A 20,303-nucleotide genomic window follows, 5' to 3' on the forward strand; every position below is an offset into this window, starting at 1 on the left:
TCATCATGCCCATCTCTATAAGCGGCTGCTTCTTCGGGCCCTGCGCCTGCGCGTTCGCTTGCGGGACAATGGTGAGTTGCGGCGCACCTCCTCCATCCACATACATCAAGCCAATCCAGGAGAACCTCTAGCAGTGCGCGATACATCAACTCTGACGCAGCCAAGCAGGAAGGCGCTTCATCTGTGACGCCTCAAAGACGACTGAAACGGCTCGCGTTACGAAACCTGTACATAGTGATTCCCACCTGGCCGCAGAGACACCCGAGACACCCGCGGCCACCGGGCTCTGGATTATCCAAAGACGGTAGTGACCCATGGGTCACCCGAGCATGATTGCCCGCGGTCGTACAACCACTACATGCCGCCCATGCCGTACCTCTCCACTTATGCCCCCAGACGCCAGAACGCACTAGCCGGCCCGGGTTGCAACGGATTGACAGGGGCGGCCTGACACCGCGTCAGTACCGCACCTGCAAAGCATCTTATGCAACCCACATCGCATCGCCCGGGGCGTGGGACAATTTGCTCCTCGGCGCATTGCCACAATTCGGCCACATGCACTCTCACCTGCCTTCAAACCTCTTACCGCTTATCTGATCCAACATGCACCTTTCCGCCAGCTGTCCTACGCTAGGATGCCACCGCTATTTGGTTACTGCTAGGGATGCGGACCCCACCCTTAAACCGGATGTCCCGAATGCGTTTGTGTGATGGAAAGGGCGAAGAAAGGGCGGTAAAGGTCATTAGTTGCCGGATCCGCCACAGCGAAGGTAGTTAAGATCCAGAAGTCGCAAAAAAGCGCAACCCCAATTGTCTGAAAGCTGTCCCCTCCATCCGCCTATTTCCTGCTGCTCGTCCGCACCGGTCTTTCGCTCTCCATTTCTATTTATATATTTTTCCCTCCGCCAGACTCGGCGACGACTAGTTTTCGTCCGCCCTTCGCCGGCAAAGGTCCCGGTTGTGACAAATGTGTTCGTCCTCTGCTTCCTCTGCTCCCCAATCGCCTCCTACTGTCCGCTCGACGGCTCGGTTGGAAAAGCAAAAGAGTTTGAAGTTGTGCAGGGTTATCAATCTTCCGCCTTCCGCTCTTCGCCACCTTAGATGGTTCGTTATGATTCCATCATTAGTCTCTTTAGGTTCGTTTGTTCTCTGTGCTCTCGCACCGTACCCTGACGCCTGTTTCGCCGTCCGGCCCTCTGATTGCGGTCCTCTGACCTCGCACTCGCCGCACAGCTTCAAGACCCGCGGCCTTATTTAGAAGACTTCCAGGTCGTGGCGGAGACCACCCGCGCAGCCGTCCAGCAGGTGTCGGCCTCGGCCCCTGCGGTAGCGCACGGCGCGGTCCGCGCGTCGCGGCTGGGCGCCAAAGCCGCCCGCCGGACCCGCTGGCTGTGGAAACCGACTCTATGGGTTATGAAGCCGCTGCAGCACGCTGCGGCACGGCGGCTGCTCGGAGAGCCGGAACAGGTGGGAGCGCGTGTGGGAAGTACGCGTCACGCCTGCGCTGTGGCTTTCGGCGCGTTGTTGTCCGTTGGAAGGGGTGTAGGGCCACAACAGGGACATGGCCTAGGATTGTTATGTCACGAAGGACCGTACCTTGCCAGTGAGCCAACACACCCACGCGCACACGCGTCCCCGGAGCCAGCTGCTGAGCATCATCGCATGACGCCTCTGTGAGGCATGGCGCTGTGGTGGCCACATTGCGCTTCTTTCATAATTGAAGCCCAGGTAAGGCACTCCACTAGATGCTGTCCCCCTTGCCTGGCTGGCATTCCGGATAGGGCGGCTCTGACGCAGCGAGTACTACAACCGCTGGCGGTGGCGGCCTAGGCGGCAGCCCCGTGGTGCTTGCTGCGGAGGGACTGGCTCAAGCGGTGCAACCGCTGCTGACGTCACACCATGGGTCGGTGGCGCTAGGGGGTGGTACCGGCAGCAGCAGCAACAACAACGGCGGCTGTGGCGGGCCGCCTGGCACAGAACACCGAAACCGGCGGGGCTATCGCAGCGACCCGGACGAGCCCCAGCCGGTGCTGAAGACGCCATCGACCTTGGCGCCAGCGGGAGCTCCGGATGCAGCTGAAATGGGCGGTGGAGGCGGAGGAGGGGGTGGCGCCATCGCCGCCGCCGCCGCGGGCACCGCAGCGGCGCTGTCCAGCGGCGTCAAGCGCGCGGTGAAGGCAGGGGTGCATGCGGGTCAGAGCCTGAGGCAGCAGCTGCGACCGGGCTGGGATGAGCGCCGGGGGCATGGAGAGGGTGAGAGAGACTTGGAGCAGGGGATTGGGAGCTGCGGCGACGGCGGCGGCGAGGGGACGGGTGGGGCCATGGCGGCCCGTGGGCCCGTGTTCGAGGGGCTCAGGCGGGAGGTGCAGTCCGCGATGCGGGGCGGCGGAGATCGTTAGCACGAGCAGATGAAAGGAGTTGGGATGATGCAGTCCAGCTTAGGATTTTCCTGGTGCTGTTAGGTTGCGGCTTTTAGTGCAGGAGCGTAACGTGCTTTGCCACATGTCCATTATCGACACGGCAGCACCCTAATTTGTTCGAGCGCAGTTGCAGGACTCATCCATTCCTAGTTGAAGAGGCGAGGCATGGCAAAACGCGGATCACTGTCACATCGGCGTATATTGCACAAAGTTAAGAATTCGTCGCAAAGGTGGGCTACACAGCAAGACAGTCCTTGGCGGTCACAGCCGACGTTGTCGATTCGGATCTCCACATTCTGGCCGTCTCCTGACCTGATCTGATTCAGGTGGCAATTGGCGGTGCAGGTCCGTGCAGCTGCTTAAGTGTCTACTACGCGCCTTGACGCGCCGCGTACGAGTGCCGTATGACAGGTTGACTGCTTCTGGGCCTTATTGCTTTCCTTACAGCGTTGTCCCTGGCGTTCGCACCCGGCTGGTAGACGGAAACCGGGCGAATTGCTAGTGCATCAATGGCGGCAGCTAGTGACCAGGTGCTCTGATGTGGCCTGCAGTCAATAGTGACGCGGTACTCATACGTTTTGGGAGAGGCTAGAAGGTGCTGGGCGTGCTGGAAAGCGAGTTGCAAGGGCCATAAAGGAGGGGAAACGCGGGGTCGCCTCGCGAACGTGTGTCTCCAAAGTGTATGCATCCGACTGTGGGTCGAGGACAACGGCGTATCAAGGATTCCACATCTCCAGCGCCGACAGTAGCTGCAGCAGTCTCCTTCCATGCAAAGGTACCGGTTAACCAGCCCGCACCGAAACCACACACTCCCAAATCACTACCTCTATGCCACAGGGTTTGGACTCTTCCCGCATAGGCAAAGGTCCGCGACCCGATCATCGTCTGGTATGTCGTAGAGGGGGAAATGCTGCCGCGCGCCATATGCAACATATAACTCGCGCAGCCACAGTTAGGATGGGTGAACGGCCTTTTCGGTTTATATATAATGACTTCAGTGTGTGTTCGGACGGTGCAAGGTGCAGCAACCACAGCCCGAAACTCGAATCCTTGTATACGCAATCAGCGAAAGGCTGCACCGCAGTGCGAGTCAGGTTCCTTACCCGTCAGGTCGGGTCGTGTCACTCATGTCTTATGATATAGTCAGGTCCAAGAGACTTCTCGGCACTGTTGAAGGTAAACTTAAGTGTCACGCAACCTGCACGCACTGTCACTTGGAGAGGTCCATAACCGCAAACCAAGCGTCCAGTACAGTTCCCCTGGGACGGTCAGCATGGCCCCTCAAACCCCGACCAGAAAACACGGAGAAATATGGCAACCAAACCGTGCGTTTCGGCGCATCCGCTTTATCATCAGCGGCGAATGCACGCTGTCCCGACGCCCGCATTACCCGCATTACCCCCGATACACAAGGCATGCGCGTACAGCGATACCTTCTCAACAATGCACAGACACACACACACGTACACGCACGCGCGCACATACACATACATATACGAGCGCGCTAATGTCATTCCTGTTCACAAACATACCGCGCTTGACAGTCAACAGTTCTGCAAATCTCCTGCAAGCCCCTCCCCCTACTGTTTGGCATTACAATATCGGCTCGCCCTTCTTCCTGTTTTTATCCTTGGCTTCTTCACAGTCAGGCGTCACTCGTCTTCCCACCACGTTTTAACAGCCGCATCCCCAGCAGCCGTGTACCTCCAACCGCCAACCAGCTACCCAACAGCTACATTCGGCAACCTCCTAGCAAAGCACGATTGTAACAAAACTCCGGCACAGCACCTACGTTGCCACCGCCCGCCTCAACTCCTTTAGTCCCGCTCTTATCAAAATGCGCTCCGACGCACATCTGCTCACAAAGCAGCAACCCCCGCTGCACAGTCTATGCCCCCGTCTGCCCTCCTTGACCCCTTCCTAACACCTGCACGCCATGCATGGGTCCACTCTCACACGCCTTACGTGGCCAGCGACAGCAGCAGTGCGGTTCCGCGCATGATCCAGTGGTCGGGGTCTGCAGCTCCAGAGCGCAGGTCCACGTTGATCATGAAGGACGGTCGCTCACGTGTGCCGGTGCGGACGGGGTAGAGGTACAGCGGGCAGACGTAGATGCCCTTGGCGGTGCGCTTCTTGTTCTCGACGGGCCGGAACAGCAGAATGGGCATCGGCACGATGAGTTCCATGGGGTTGGGCTCACACAGGCAGCCGTTCTCGAAGTCCCAGCCAGCGCCTGTGAGCACGTGGGCAGAGCAGCACGGGGAGTTGCGGGAGAACAGAGATGAGAGGGGCTACACGGGGCCAGTTCCAGCTTTAAAGATCTCCCGAGCATGCATTCGCTCAACCACAACGCATACATGGGCCTACACGTCCACACCCATCATCCCCACCCACGCAAACCCAAACACACACCAGCACGGGGCTACACCCAGTTCAGGCAGGGCCCGCACAGCACCCCTCCCCGCGCTGCCGCATTGGTATTTCCCATCTCCTCTGCCCTGCTCGTCCTCTGTCCTCCTCCTCCTTCCCCCTGTTCCCCCATTCACCTTCCAGGAACAGCCCCTTGATGTAGACGCCCTCCTTCGGCGGCGCCGTGATCTCCCGTTCGTCCAGGTTGATAATGCTGAACTCGAAGGACAGCGTGTCGATGGGCACCGACGACTTGCGCGCCGTGGTCTGCAGCACCGCCGTCAGGAAACCAGTGGGGTACGTGAAGCCCGACAGCCAGTACACACGCGGGTAGGTCTCCTCAACCCAGGTCGCCAGCTGCTCGATGCGCTGCAGCAGGTCGCGGGTCCAGGGACCCAGCGGCTTGAGGCTGGGGTACGTCTTGAGCCACGCGGACGGTACCTTGGCGTTGTACAGCGCGTCAAAGATGAGGTCCAGGTCGGCCGACATGACCACCAGGCCCTTGATGCCCCGCTGCAGCTCCACACAGGAACGCCGCACGGACACCAGCAGCGAGTTGTAACGCTCCACCTCCTGCGAAAAGTAAGGAGGAAGAAAGGTGAGCGAAGGGGTAGTTCAAATGAGGAGAACAAGGGGAAGGTTAATCATGGGAAACAGGGCCTTAAAACCTTAGAGTTTCAAGCTGAGAGACACACATGCATTTGGGATGCGGAGTTGGTCTGGGTGACAACATGTTGACGAGCTTAAGTTGGTGTCTATGCTAGGTGCTTGTTTGCCCACTTCCAACGAAGTGGAAGAATTCTCATCCACCCCTCCCGTCGGAGCCGCCGGATCCCACGACCCCACCTGGAACAGCACAACATGCAGCGCCGAGGGGTCGTCCGCCTTGGCCTTCATGACCTCTTCCAGGTTAAATGGCTGAGGTACCTGGTCCAATAGGTCAGTGGCGATGGCCATCACCACGTCCTCACGCCTCCCAGCGCCACCACCGCCGCCGCCGCCACTGCCCTCCGTGCGAGGCTGTAGGCTCAGCAGGCTGTCCAGCAATACCTGCGCAATGCCATTAATGGGAAGTATTCAGGGCGAAAATAGTAATTCGGCGCAGCCTAGTTTGTGCGCGGCACGGGGTTCGAAGGAGCGTATGGGGAAAGCTAGTGGTGCAAACGTGGACAGTGGTACCAGCGGGGGGCAGGAGCCGCAACATTACGAAGGTGCAGTTGGGGCGGCAGACAACGAGCCCCGACCCAACAGCATGCGGTGGGCGACGCTTTGTAAAACCCAACGCCCTGTCGCTCGGCTCAGCCCTGTATCCCTGGAGAGGAGGGTGCAGGAACTTCTCCTTCCCGGCGCCCTCTCTCTTCCAGTCTTAGGCCCCAACTCTCTACCTTGCTGTCCTCAATGAGGTAGCTGATTTCGGCGTTGGAATGCTGCCCGAAGGCCTCGGGGCGGTCGCTGGCTGGCAGCGTGAGGATGTAGTCCCGGAAGCTGGACAGCGGGCCGTTGTCGGGCACGTAGTATGTGGGCAATGGCGACAGCAGGTAGCCGGGCACCGACAGCGCGTCCTCGCAATAGAACTTGTTCAGGTAGGAGGCCAACACACGGCGGTCCAGCTCGTCCGTCACACGGCCACCATAGTTGGCCTCTAGGGGGCCGGAGGGCGGAAGGCGGAGGAGGGCAGGTTCAGGTAAGTGCCGCAACAAAGACACGGATGCTCGCAGCGACCTATTTGCGTCTGTCATCGCTATCCAACTTCGCAGCTCAGTTCCATGAACCAAATACCCGCACACACACACGCAGCCCCGCCCGCCCACCCACCCGCGATAAGGTACTTGAGCGCGTCCCATGGCGTGTTTTCATACGAGTCCAAATAGCTCTTGAGCAGGTCATCAGAGACCGAGAAGTCCGTGTCATTAAAATCGTACGGAATGTTAAAGCCCAATGTTCGGAACTTCCGTCGCTCAAGCAGGACGCTGTGGAAGTACGTCAGCGCAAACAGCAGCTTCTGGTACTTTATTTGCGCTTTGCACTGGGCGTACGACGCTTCGCTGACGCTGTTGTACAGACGCAGCAGGTTGGCTCTCAACCCCTTGGGTGGCTCGGTGGTCATTTTAAGGCCACGCTGCAGGATGGCGATGGGGAAGGCGGGCGAGGGGTTGGATGACAGCCACAGCCTGAAGTTCTCGTGCGGCTGCTTGGTCTCGAAGGACTCAATGATCTTATCCAGTGTGGGCAGCCAAGAGGTCATGAGGTGGCAGTTGGCCAGGAACACCCAGTTGCCCTCGCGCAAGCCGTCCTCGATCAACCGTGTGGCAGTGGGCGCCTGGCCCTGGCCCAGAGCCACTGTAAAGAACCTGAAAACATGGAGGACAGTAAAAAGGTAAGAGAGGAAAATAGTGGGAAGGGTGAGCACCAAGGTAGTACTACCCGTTGTGTCCCCGTATCAGTGGCCGGCCAATCTTCCTTTGGTGCTACTGCCCTGCCTCCACTCCTCCTGACTGTTCACTGAAAGCCGTTCTACTACCGCCTCATAAACTTCTTCCCAGGTCCAATGCTTTCTCCCTTAGATGCCTTCTCCCCGATACTCCACACACGGCGAGACCACCGTAGCCTCTCCTGGAGCCGTTCAAATACCACCACCACCCTGCCTATAAAGCCCACCGTACCTGCTCGCCATGCCCTTCTCCGCGGCCAGCTTTCGCAGGTTGTCCGTGGGGTCCACACCCGCGCTGAGGACAAAGATGAGCGGCGACATCGCCGTGGAGTCCTTGAGCGTCTCACCCAGGTCCAGCACAGGCGGCTCCACGTACTTCCTGCCCAGCGCGTTGGATACGTAGGTGGTGGCGGCGAAGATGACGCGATCAGGTCGCAGGCAGCGCACCAGGATGAGCCGCTGCAGCTCGTTGCACTTGGACTCCCACTCCGCCGGCAGCTCCGAGGACTCGGGCTCGCCGCGGCGATACCACTGCTCCCACTCGCCAAGGTTGGACTCGAAGGAGGCGGTAATGCCCTGAAGGTAGTGGGAGAACAAGAGGGACACGGAAAAGCGACAGAGGAGGACGGAGAGATGACCGATCATGGCAGCTCTGGATTAAATGAACAGCAGAATTATCGCAGCACTGAACACGAGGAGGGTAACTAACCCACATCGCGCGGGCGGTGCGATGCTCACACCAATCCACCTCCGCACCCAAATACTGTGCCTTCCAACTCCTCGGTCCCCCCTCCTCCCCCCCTGTCTCCCCGCCCTTCGCCGGCTTCCACACACCCAGAACCAGAGCCCCACCTTGAAGTTGGGCAGGGCGTCCAGCTCCGTTACGTTATCCCAAGCCTCCTCGCTGATCCACTCCGGTGCTGGGTTTGTGGGCTGCTGTGAGCGATCCAGCACGGTGCCGCCCCGAAGGAAGAACTGCCACTCCTCCATGTTGACCTGGTTGGCGGTCTGCAGGATGCGCACGCACATCTGCAGCGATAGCAGCAGCTTGTGCCGCTCGAACAGACCACGTGCGGTGTACTTGTACACGCCGTAGGTGTGGTAGTCGTTGAGCGACTTGATGCGTTCCGCCAGTACGTCGTTCTTGGGTGAGTTGCGGATGGAGATGAGGAAGAGGTCATTGTAGGCATCCAGCGAGAACTGATACATTGGGTCGATGGTGGACAGGTCGTTGAGGACGAAGTACAGCACGGATGCACGCACGGAGCAGGGCCGGTACAGCTGGCTGGCGGCCTCGATCTTCTTCTGGGTCTCCTCGGCGACCTAGGGAGGGAAGTGCAGGGAAAGGGAAGGGTGGGCACAAGCAGTGACTCCAGGGAGGGCTAATGAAGGGCCGGGCAAGGACGGACTGCAGAAATGGGGGAAACAGGGCCAGAAGCTTCTAGCGATAGGCCAGAAACGCGATTCAACCTTAAAAATGATACAACGGTGCGGTCCGTCAACGGTAAGCCCAACGCTAGCTTAAGCACAGCTCGACCAACACGAACCCGTGTCGAATGACTTTGCCCGAAAGTACCGTACACACGGCAAACAGACAGACAGACAGAGCGACAGAAAGACATAGTCCACACCTGCAGCGACGCGTTGACCTCCTCCCATGTGGTCTTGGACTGGTCCAGTGTGTTGATGAGCGTCACGTTGTCCAGCAGCGATCCAGTGGCGGTAGACAGCAGGTGCAGGATAGTGTCCTCCAACTCCGCCTGGGTGCGCTTGCCCGCAGCCACTTTGACCACCTGCAGAGACATGGGATGATGGGGTGACGGGGTGATGCTGTGACGAAAGAGGCAGGTAAGAGGGTTTAGACCCAGCCAAGCCCATCAATCCTATTCACCTTCCACCTTTCCCCACACATCTCCCCCATTCCTGGCCTCCCCACGCTACGACGCACCAGGTCGTTCTTCTGCTTGTCCAGGTCTGGTCGCTCGTTCTTGACGACCGTAGCCAGCAGCTGCGCCTCCAGGCCCTGCTCCTTGACGGCAAAGTTGACAATCATGACCTTGGTGGAAATCTCGGGTGTATACAGCGGGTTGGCCAGCTTGGTGGTCAGGTACAGCCGGAAGTCAAAGTTGTAGTCCACCTCTTTGTCGCCCAGTTTAATAAGCGTCTGGTTACCGCGCTTGATGAAGGCCTTGGCCAATATGGGCTCCAGGATGGGGTCAATTTCCTGCAGGACGTCCTGCATCAACACCGGCTGACCGAACTGGATAGCGTTTTCCACCTGCCGCGCCATGTCGGACATCTGCAGGTTCAGCACCTTGAGCCGCCCACTGCGGCCCTCCATGTTCTTGATCCACTTGTTGGCCTGACCCTGTGGTGGAAGGATAAGGCGGGACATGGAAACAGAGGCGCAGGCACAGGCAGAGGCGGGGACGGAGAGGTAGACGGGGTCTGGCTTCATCACATACGCGCACCTCCCAAGCAGGCAAGTCAAAGTGCCGCATAGCCGAAGCACCACAACTCCATCGCTATCCAAAGCATAGACAGTAGTTACCAAAAACGCATATTTCCAATCCTTCGCATTGCGCTTCTGCCGATGCACAGCGCGTGATTACCAACCCCACCCCACCCCAAGCCCACCCCAAGCCCACCAGCCTTCGTTTCCCGTGTCCCGCACCTGCGGATCAATCATTAGCGGCCATCGCCGGCCTCGGGTGACCATGACACCGTTTTCCGTAGAGAACGAATCTGAGGGCAGACCCTGGATGTTCCAGTCGCGCACTAGCGCTGGGTTGGCCAGGAACAGGGCAAAGTCAAAGTGCTCCGAAGCGGGGATGCTCAGCGCCTTGACCTGCGGAAGCCATGTGTGCTTCACCAGCTCGTCGCGGTACTCGGAAGGAAAGGGCCCGGCGTAGCTCATGAAGGCCGCCGCCACCACCACGTCGCCAGGCAGGTACGACATCGATTGCTCGTACTCGGCAATGGTAGCTTCCCACCGGACGCGCTCGCCTACACAAAATAGGAGGGGAGGGAGTTAGCTCTTACCGGACTCGGTGAGTTGCTTTTGAGGACACGAGGCAGCGGATGCGGGTCATAACGAAGTGCAATGGGTTTTGTTGAACTGGCCGTAATCTGCGGTGCCAGGCAGTTCAAGCTATGCGGGAGAGAAGTGAAGCAAGAGGAGCTCACCCGCAAGTCCCGTCACCAGCTTCTCCGCACGCTCCAGCTTGCCCTCCAGGTCCGCCAGCTCCTCCTCAAGGGCTTGCTTGCGGCTGATAGACTCATCGTATCTGTACACAGGCGAAGGAGAAAGGCACACCACCAGGGTCCCCTCAGCATCCTCTTCAGAGCCCATCGAATGCTGGCGCAAGGTGCTCACCAGGCACATTGCAACGCGCTTCTAGGGAAGCTTCTGCTAAGCCGCATCCAAGGCCCGCGCACGCATACCCTCCGCCCCACGGTTACTGGCATCCAAATGTTAGGGGAGGATAGGAAACGAGCACGGACCACGCCCAGATACGGTTTCAGGTCACTTGCAGTAACACACGGCTAGGAAACTGCATGCTGGACACTGAGCATCTCACGCACCATCCCTAAGCCATGCCCGCTGCCCCACAACATTCCAGACCACAGGATCACACCGCCCGCCTTCCCCCTTCTCTCCCGCACTTGCAAGCGTCGCTCGCCTCTCACCTGTTCTTGAGCGCCTGCACCTTGGCCAGCACAACCGCAAGCTGCTCTTGCGCCAGCGCCAGCGCGGCCTGCTTCTTAGCCAGGTTGTCCTGCGCTGCCTTGAGCTTGGCGCGTTTGGGCGCCACATCCTTGGCCACGTAGCCGTATGTCTCCATGGCGTGCACCCACTTGCACATGCCGCTGGCGGCAGCTGATACACTGTTGATCTTGTCGGCGGTGAAGTCGGGGGAGGCGGTGAACTTCCCAATCTGGGGTTGGATAAGGGCAGATGGGACTTGAGCGGTGCGAACGTTTCACTATGTAGGTGACGAAGCGAGTATAAGGAAGGGTGGACCTGTAGGCCACAGGAGAGGATTACGGCGCTCCCAAGTCATTTGTCTTTGCAAGGCAGGCTAGACAGCCGTTTCCCACCATCCCCGCAACAGCGCTATAGGCCCCTCCCCGCTCCCCACCTTCTTCAGCAGCGAGTCGTCCAATTTGTCCTTGTCGAACTCCTTGAGGCTCTGCATGAAGTTGGCGTCCGCCAGCCGCTTCTTGGCTTCCTCCCAGTTGGGTGGACGGCGGAGCACTGCGTAAAGCGGGGACGGCATTTACCGGGTGTGGGCCCGATGACAGGCTAGGCGAAGTGTGCCAGTCAGGGCTGGGGGCTGGTGGATGCCTGGGCTGCGGTAATGACGAGTATGGGTGTAAAGGGTGTAAATCCTGGAATGACCACCGAGGTCGCAGCGCGGCTGCCCGACACCTTTAGCTTTCCCCACGTACCTGTGAGCACCGCATTCAGTGTGAACTCCACTAGTGCCGGCGGCTTGGCGTACGCCTTGAGCTCCGACATGTCCTTCTTGGTCAGCACATCCAGCGCAGCCTCTGCTTCTCGCAGCGCCGGCAGCGCCTTATCCAGCTCCACCTGCACCTGCGCCGCGATGGCGTTGGCCTCCTCCGCCTCCTTGCCAATCTTCTGGGCTTCAGCGTTCACCTGGGGGATTACGAGCACAGGGGTTCAGGGCGAGACGGAAAAGCATGAGGACACCGCGTCGCCAGGAGTTAATGGGGCTGCAGGTGCTATAGTTCCCGAGGCTGCTGCTGGGTAATGCATCGGAGGGCTCGCTGCTTGGAAAGCGAACATGGCATTCCATTCCTGGCACTCGACCACTCCTTAAACCGATACCCTCAGCTCCTCTCAACTTTCAATCATGGTCAATTTTATTGCCCAGCCTTTCGCGCCCTGGCATCCACCTCACCTGCTTCTCTTGCTCGTCAGCCACTCGCTTGTCCTGCACAATCTCCACCAGCAGCTCCTCGCAGTCCGCCTTGGCCTGCGCCACCACCACTTTCTTTTCCTCCGCTACCTTCTTCATGGCAGCCACCTGCACGCTCGTTTCATCCAGTTTCTGCAGGCCGCCCTGCAGCTTGGCCGCCTTCTCGCCCAGCTCCCGCCGCTTCTCGCCCAGCAGGTCCTTGTAGCCGCGCACCGTCTCCAGGTAGTTGGTGGGGGTTACATAATTGCGGCGCTTGAGCGCCTGGAACATCTTAGTGCTGGTGGCTTCCACGGACTGGTGTGCGGTCACAAACACCTGCGAGGTAGGATAGGAAAAAGGGAGGACGAATGTATCAGGAAACCTCGAAGGCGCCATATGACGCATGTAGACAGCCAGGGCGGGGCGGCACAAGTCAGGGGTTGAGACGTGCGTGAGGGGCGGGTGATGTCCAGAAGGCAAAAGAAAAGACGTAAAGGCCCTGTAGACCCTCACAATCAACTGTCCCATAGCTGCGCATGGTGTGGCCCCGACCTTCCTGACCGCGGCTCTGGTGTTTCGTGGATAATCAACCCCTCCACGGGCGGCCCGACCCTGCTCCCACGCCATCCACCCAACCCCTCCCCAACCACCGCCATACCTTGCAGACCGCAGTCTTCACATCCGCGCTTCCCAGGTCCACGTCTCCCAGCTGCTTCTGTGCCACCTCGAACAGCGCATCCGCCGGCCACTCGGTGAACCAGTCGATGGTGGTGCAGTTGACCAGGCCGGGGAACATGCGGCAGCGCTCTCGGAAGGCCTCGCCCACGGGACTCAGGCACAGGACCACGTGCAGGTTGGTGCGCACGCGTTCCAGCAGGTAAGCGTACAGCGCATCCGAGGTCTCGCCCGCGCCGGCGGCCTTGGCGGCTGGGCGAAGCTCGTCAAGCACACCGGACAGCTCGTCCTGCGGGTCGAGGAGGTAGCAGGTGAGGAAAAGAAAGATGCAGCGTGAGATTTCGCCAGATGGGACGTCATGGAGGGTTGTATGCAGGCGGCCGGTACGATGGTGTGAAATGCAGAGCTACGCTGGCCAGGCTTCAGGACAGGGACGAGCAGCTTGCGCCGCCGCATGACGGGGTGCGGCTAATCAACGGGCCTTAAATCAGAGTCGGCAATCGCCGGCCGCGGTAGTTGCTGTCCCATGTCGGAGAGCTGGCGGTCCCCTAGACCCAACATGTGGGGCGGACAGCTCTTACTTCACAAGCCGCGTTGAACCCCGACAATGAGAATTATAAAGCCCTGCACTGCTTTACCTTGGGGAACAGGTTGGGCACCTCTCCACTGGTCAGGATGTTGTTCACGTCTTCCAGGAACGTCTCGTACACGATCTGCGGACATCCGGGATCGTTAGTGGAAAATGACGGGGGAAATCTAAGAAGCTTAGGGGGCCATGATCCCAGGAACAGGCAGCGGCAGCTTCGGGTGTGGCAAGGGCTGCGGCGGTGCACGACAGCACCCGAGACACCCATCTCCATAATGCTGCTGCCTTGCAATTTGTATTTCGCAACACGCCGCGGCGCTCACCCGGCTAGGAGGCCATGCGCTCCCTTTCACACCCTCACGCACACAACCTTCCTCAATCCATTACCAAGCCACCATCGAGAACCAGCACCCATGTCTACGCAAACACGTACCTGTGTCTCGTCGAACAGGAACACGGTGGGCTTGTTGGCACAGCCCGCCTGGCGATACAACCCCTTGAGGTCCTCACGGAATTCAGTCTGCAAGTCGAGGTGGGTACAAGCGGCAGAGAAAGCTTTATTTGTCAACAGATAAAGAACGCGCGTAACCAGGATTAGGACGCTATGGCCTAAATGTGCACGAATGCACAAGGCTCTCAAAATCCAGTTTTTCAGCTTGCGTAATCCGCGTTTCAAATTGCTAGAGCATCCGCCCCTTACGCCTCACCACTGCGTACATTTCGTGACAGCGGGTCCTACACCCTGTTGGATGAACCCTGAAAAATCCATCCACGCACTTTACCCCATACTCCCCAATCCACCAAGGAAGGGCCGTAATGGAATGACCAAAAACTTCAACCTTACCCAGACCACGCCACTCAAACGCACCTGTCGGTAGTTCTTGGTAATCTCAATGGTGAAGCATTTGAGCTCCGCCACGAAGGCTGCCAATCGAGCCAGGCTCTTGCGCCCGCTGCCGCCCACACCCACCAGCAGTGCGTTGCCGCGCGGCTGCATGAGGATGCGGTGGATGCGACACACGTGGTGCAGCGCGTCGCGGAACAGCACTAGGTCCATTGCGCTGTGGCCCGGCTCCAGCGCATAGTCCTCCAGCTTCTCTGTCAACAGGTCCTTCAGCGCCACCATGTCACGGACGAGCTCGTACACGGGCGGGTCAACGTTCTGGCGCATGAAGGTAACGAAGGGAGGGATGGTCTCGCCGTGGGCTTCGAACAGCGTGGGGAAGGACGTGCTGAACATGGTACCCAGCTTCTCGTCCAGCTGGCGCACCAGCCATTCCTTGTCGGCGTGGTCCCACATGCGGTCCGCAATGATGCGCATGCATTCATGGCACCATAGCTGCAGGACCTCCTCCTTGCTGTTGTAAAAGGCTTTGGTGGCCTGCATGAGCCGGGAATGGAAGAGATCGAGGCGGATGGGACACGCAACGAACAGTGAGACGCAACGAAATCGTGCAGTGCAGCGGCATGTTTTGCGGTGCAGCGTAGAAGGCTGTGTTGCAGCTAGGGAGGGGCAGCAGCGTACCCCCTTTCTCCCTTCCCGCGCTCAGCGAGGTGGGTCTTAAAAGCAGGGACGGCACGGAAGCGGATGGGGCGCAGGGTTGGATGCACCAATACCCCTGACACACGTAGCCGGTACCCATGATAGCCCGTTGCGTAAGAGCACAGGGCCCCCACCTCCGCCTTCGTAACCCTTCGCAAATCCCACCTGCATCATGCCCTGGATAATTTTCGCCAGGTCGCGAGTGTTGAAGAGGTAGTGACTCTTGGAGGGCGTCGGCAGCAGCTCCTTGGACACTGCGCGATAGATGCCAATGGTGGCCATCGTAATGGGCTCAGACAGCGGCTTGACTTCGTCATCAAAGTCTACCAGCTTGGCGTTAAGGATGGTACCAAAGATGCGCTTGAGCTGGTTGTCGTTTGGCGCCGTCACGTTGAGCGTGGCGAAGCAAGCCTGCACGCGCTGGCTAAAGGCGTTGCGGCCGCCTGTGGCAAGTTTGATGGGGCGTTGGGGGCCAGGGAGTTTGGTTTAGTCTTCGAGCTTAAGAGAGGCTATGCGGCAGATTCGGGTGGCGTGGCGAGATCGACGGGTTGGATATCACGCCGGCACTTAAAGAATGAATGCTTTTCAATCTGCGTGCAACGGTTAGAGAGCAGAGCATCGGCACTTCTGTCGTCCAACGCCGCTTAGCCAAGCCATTTCCTTGCACACGGAGCCTAGGAGACAGGGTCCATTGCGCGGCCGCGCTACACTCAACGCACCTCCCGGCGGCGCCATGGCAGCTAGGAGCTGCATGTCCTTAATATGTTTCACCTCGCACTTCTGGCGGTCGTACCTGCAGAGGTAGAAGCGGGAGCGGCAGCGTGGGCAGAGGTTATGACCAAGGAAGGAGCTCACAAGCAGTGATTCCCTAGCCGCAACACTGGTTCACAATCTCAGTCGATATCCCCAACTTGGGTCGCCTTAGGTTTGCATTACACAAGTTTGCATTAAGGGTTTATCGTCGCTTTTCGCTGTTGGCCCTCCCGTCGCTGCACAACACAAACAATTGGAACCCTTAACTACAAGTCCCGCCATGCTCCATGCACGCCCGCGTACACGCAAGTGATACAATGGGATATGCCACACGCACGAGGGCTTCACAGCTGTGGCACGCACCAGAATCCATTGTCCACCCAGAGTTTGAGCAGCTCCAGTGGCGGGATGAAGCCGAACTTGGACTTGGCAGGCATGTTGAGGTCGTCGATGAAGCACACAAGGCGCTTGCCGCCGGCTGGCGCGAATACACCCTTGGTGCGCTTCTCCAGCTTGCCCTCGATGGTGTCCTGGATTGGAATGGGCCAGTGGCGTTTGGAAACAACTTGCGAACACATTAAACATACCCGCGTGCCAAGACGTACACATGAGGCGACGCGAGCATTTAGTGGGCAGCTATGCCGTATAGTCTGCTTCAGCTGCTGCAGTCATCCACCCCGACCCCCATCCACCCCGACAAACCCCAACATCACCCGACCCAACCTAGACACCCCTTCACCTGCAGGCTGTTGGAGGAGGTTTGCGCGGAGAAGTTGATGGTGACGTGGCTCATGCGGTCAGATGGCAGCCCCTCCAGCAGCGAGCCCACGATCATGGTCTTGCCCACGCCCACGTTGCCCACGATGAGCGTGTGCTGGGACACGCGCACCAATGCATTGCCCACGAAGCGGTTGCGCACCGTGTCGACGGTGGGCACCAGGATTTTAAAGAACGGCTGGTCCAGGGAAGGCTTAAAAGTGCCGGTCAGCCGGGTCTCCCAGGCCAGCCAGGCCCGGGTCTTGGGGTCTACAAAGTACTCGAACACTGTCTCCGCGCTTGGGTAACTGTGGGCTCAACAAACAAGGGGAAAGATAAGGAAGGGGGAATATGATAACGGAAAAGATTAATGATTGTCACAACATGGGGATGTCATATTCTCGATGGACTGGTGCAGGGGCGGGAGCGGTAACTCGACAACACACCCACCGTGTGTCCATCTCGCGCATGAAGGCATCAAACTTCTTGCGACCATCCTCGTCCAGCGGGCCGCCAATGCCCCAGATTAGGCAAAACAGGAACCACATCTCCACCAGGTTGTTGCCGCTATTGCCGCTGTCGTCTGTGGGCGCTGCACCGTTGGCAGGCGTGGCGGGCGCAGTCCCCTTCGGGCCACCGGGACCTCCCGGGGTTTCCTCCACCGGCATCGTGCCCACACCATTCTCTGGTGTCGCCAGCGCGTCGAAGAGGCGCGTGAAGGCGCGTACACAGGACAGTCGGTCAGTGGGCACCAGCTCTCTGCTTGGCAGCACACGTGGCGGCAGGGACGACAATGGCGGAGGTAGATGTGGTGAGTTGCAGAGGAGATTTTGGGCTCTGGCACTAAAGCCAAACGCCGAGCAGAGCCCGTCCACATCACCCGATACCCCGGCCCCTTTGCATCCCCGCACCGCATATACCCACAACATGAGCACTGGTTCGACCAACACTAAAAGTAAGCTGCCTTCCATCTGCAGCCAGGGCCCCGCCGCGCCGTCGGCTACTTCAAGCGGTCCCCCTAGCAAAGCACGATGCATACCTGCACAGCAGTCGTTTGTGCTCCAGGGCCGCCTCCATGTATTTGTCCACCATCTTGGCCACAGTGTCCAGCACGGCGGGCTCCGCGCCTGGCGCCGCTGCCTTCGCAGCCAGCCAGCTGGTGATGAAGGGCCGCCAGCCCAAGTCCTCCACGTTAAGATAGATCATGCCCGCACGGGACACCGTGGCGGGAGAGGCTTGGGATAGGTCCTCCACCTCAAACAGCAGCGACACACTGGGCGTCATAGCGATGCGCTCGCCTATACATGGAGGGGTGTTGAGGAGGCAGCACCGTCGGAATAGGTTGATGTGGGGTAGGGCTAAGAAACATCAAAAAAACGTATCACGTGAGGGGTACCAGGGCCACGCCTGGGTTAGGTGGCGTTGGGAAAGCATCCACACCCAGAGCACGCCACATGCAGCCACGGCGTCTCAGCAACGCCCCCGGCGTCCCGGTCCGGAGGTCTATCCCTAAACAGAATCCTCCGTCTGAACCATTTCATGTCGAATGCCCACCTGACAGCAGCGTGAGCAGCTTGTTGTCATCCAGTGTGGTATTCATGGACTCGATCCACAGCGTGTCCACAGGGCCATCAAACAGGATCCACTTCTGCTCGGGACTCTCGTCCTTGCACACCGTCCGCATGATGCGCGCCAGCACACCGTCCTGCCACTCGTGTGTCGCCGCCTCGAAACAGCCGTACAGCTCGTCATTGGACAGGGCCAGGGGGTTGATGGTATACACGTGCACCTGGGGTTGGGGGGATTGGGATTGGCAGGAGAGGAGGGCCCATGGGTCATACACGTGTTGAATGCTTTGGAGCCACAGGAAGGCCACGAAGTGCTTCCCGCAGTAAATGCGCCTCCCTCATCAGTTTCTACTATGCTCATACGGTTCCTGAAGCGCAAATACGTGTGTTGAGTCATAGAGCCCTTGCAACGAACCCAGGAGAGGTACCAAACGTAACCACTGACAGAGACAATGCAAAAGCTGTGCAGTACGCTATCATCCGGACGAAGATTATGTGCGTGTTTGTTGTCACAGACAAAGGCCGGCAAGTTTACAAGCCTTTCGGAAGTTTACAAACCTTTTGGAAGCGCTCGTCTTCAGGCTCTTCCTTGCGCAAGCGGCCCAGAGCACGCTGCAGGCACTTCCACGCCTCGCTCTTGCCGGAGCCGGTGCGGCCCACGAGCATGTTGCCGTGCCGCGCCACCTTGCAGTCGAACACCTGGATGATCTTGGTCACGAACTCGGATACGATCTGTGCCGGCCGGAGTGAGACACGCATGGGGGAAACGGCTGAGCGATGAGACACGAGGTGGACAACCACCTGCCATGCCATCCTCTCCATGCACGTGCCGAATCGACGAAGAACGTGGATTTGGTGCAACAATTCTCAGCGGCTATCTTGACGGATACAGCATGAGCAGCACCTGTCCGCACCTGTAGGTTGGCCTCCCGCAGCTCCGTCTCGATGGCGCGACGCAGCGACCCGCCATCTGGCGGCGGCAGCTCCACCCCGGGGAACAGGTCGGACAACAGCGCCATGAACAGCGGTAGGTCCAAGTACACAAGCTTGGGCTTGATGAGGTCCAGCATTGTGCGGTACAGGATCACTTCCTCGCTGCCCTCCGGGTCCAGGCGCTTCAGTGAGCCAGCCGCACGCGCAATGGGAATCACGAACGACCTGCGAAGGCCAGGGCAGATGGCATTGCGTGAGCAAACGATGTATGCATACGCACCCGGAAAGGGGTATCATGAAATATCCTATGAAAGGCGGGGATGTTCCAGGGATGTCAAGGTAACCGCAATTATGTTCCGAAGGGCAGCTGTTCAACCAGCGGCCCCTTATAAGCTTGGGCCTCGCAGCTGTCCTGCGCAAGCGGTTGGACGGTAATTGTGCCACACTCCGTGTACCCACCTCAGGCCATAGTCGTAGTGGTCCTGCTTGGATAGCTGCTGCTGTGACAGCTCCATGATGGCAATCATCTTTTTGGCGAGCACCTTGGCGGACGAGAAGCCCTCACTGAACATCATGATCTCGGCAATCAGCGTGAAGTCGGGAACCATCATGGAGACGGGGCGCAGCATTGCCTACCACGAACAGAAACAAGGTCCGCGCCGTGGTGCATTATCCTTTTTGTCAGCCTTACAGCCCGGGTATGTAATGGGGACCGTTTGCTTTAGGGGCACGTGCAGAAGTACCCAACGCAGGCGGAGCTGCGGCCAACGGCACAAAAGGCCCCACGATGGAGACACACCGAGGCCACTTTATTGTTATAAGGACCGGGAAGTATTTGAGCAGACAGGCAACATACTACTGTCAGCTTAAGCGGACCCAGCCCACCTTGAGGTTATCTGGCAACTCCGAGCGGCCCGCATAGCCTGGGTTCATAGTCACGAAGATACCACACGACGGGTTGAGGCGGATCTCCTGACCCAGGAACAGGAAGCGCTTCTTAGCTTCCTTAATGGCCTGCGAGGAGCAGAAACCAGCAACAGTATGTCAGCTACGGCAATGCCTGCAGCAGCTAGCAGCAGCAAGTCAATCTGGCAATTGTGGTCATTCACGGCTGGCATTGATAATTCGCGACCATCCGTGAGCACCTCGCTTCTTGCAGGCAGAGGACTCGTTGGCCCCACACCAGGCGCCCTACCAGGCGCCCTACCCTATCCCAAGAACCAACTCGGAAGGACGAGGATATGACGGAAACACCACTTTTACGGTGGCGTCATAAGTTTTAGCTTGATTGTGGCCCGCTTTGC

General features: G+C 58.9%; 2 protein-coding genes across 2 annotated transcripts in view; one reads left to right on the plus strand and one right to left on the minus strand.

Annotated features, from left to right (window-relative positions):
- Positions 1–5: 5 nt before the first annotated feature.
- On the plus strand, positions 6–2,899 carry VOLCADRAFT_92975 (uncharacterized protein; the record flags this gene model as incomplete). Its single annotated transcript, XM_002952284.1, has 5 exons — positions 6–71; positions 1,234–1,467; positions 1,782–2,363; positions 2,747–2,765; positions 2,868–2,899. 5 exons carry the CDS (start codon positions 6–8, stop codon positions 2,897–2,899), a joined length of 933 nt encoding a protein of 310 aa, XP_002952330.1.
- Positions 2,900–4,381: 1,482 nt separating this feature from the next.
- Positions 4,382–20,303, minus strand: part of VOLCADRAFT_62433 (flagellar inner arm dynein 1 heavy chain beta) — a gene marked incomplete at both ends in the record, with an annotated part of 31,435 nt that continues 15,513 nt past the window's right edge. The window contains 30 exons of the mRNA XM_002952361.1: positions 4,382–4,653; positions 4,967–5,402; positions 5,676–5,879; positions 6,215–6,471; positions 6,645–7,180; positions 7,493–7,836; positions 8,113–8,583; positions 8,892–9,053; positions 9,209–9,628; positions 9,935–10,266; positions 10,447–10,547; positions 10,951–11,198; positions 11,403–11,518; positions 11,713–11,923; positions 12,189–12,521; positions 12,844–13,149; positions 13,499–13,573; positions 13,880–13,966; positions 14,315–14,827; positions 15,155–15,432; positions 15,709–15,782; positions 16,106–16,272; positions 16,482–16,806; positions 16,949–17,260; positions 17,538–17,796; positions 18,053–18,287; positions 18,625–18,798; positions 18,981–19,224; positions 19,459–19,631; positions 19,885–20,013. Coding sequence (XP_002952407.1) covers positions 4,382–4,653; positions 4,967–5,402; positions 5,676–5,879; positions 6,215–6,471; positions 6,645–7,180; positions 7,493–7,836; positions 8,113–8,583; positions 8,892–9,053; positions 9,209–9,628; positions 9,935–10,266; positions 10,447–10,547; positions 10,951–11,198; positions 11,403–11,518; positions 11,713–11,923; positions 12,189–12,521; positions 12,844–13,149; positions 13,499–13,573; positions 13,880–13,966; positions 14,315–14,827; positions 15,155–15,432; positions 15,709–15,782; positions 16,106–16,272; positions 16,482–16,806; positions 16,949–17,260; positions 17,538–17,796; positions 18,053–18,287; positions 18,625–18,798; positions 18,981–19,224; positions 19,459–19,631; positions 19,885–20,013 — 7,794 coding nt within the window. The remainder of the gene's footprint in view (positions 4,654–4,966; positions 5,403–5,675; positions 5,880–6,214; positions 6,472–6,644; positions 7,181–7,492; positions 7,837–8,112; positions 8,584–8,891; positions 9,054–9,208; positions 9,629–9,934; positions 10,267–10,446; positions 10,548–10,950; positions 11,199–11,402; positions 11,519–11,712; positions 11,924–12,188; positions 12,522–12,843; positions 13,150–13,498; positions 13,574–13,879; positions 13,967–14,314; positions 14,828–15,154; positions 15,433–15,708; positions 15,783–16,105; positions 16,273–16,481; positions 16,807–16,948; positions 17,261–17,537; positions 17,797–18,052; positions 18,288–18,624; positions 18,799–18,980; positions 19,225–19,458; positions 19,632–19,884; positions 20,014–20,303) is intronic.

This window comes from Volvox carteri (assembly GCF_000143455.1).
Source record: "Volvox carteri f. nagariensis unplaced genomic scaffold VOLCAscaffold_29, whole genome shotgun sequence".
Taxonomy (NCBI): domain Eukaryota; kingdom Viridiplantae; phylum Chlorophyta; class Chlorophyceae; order Chlamydomonadales; family Volvocaceae; genus Volvox; species Volvox carteri.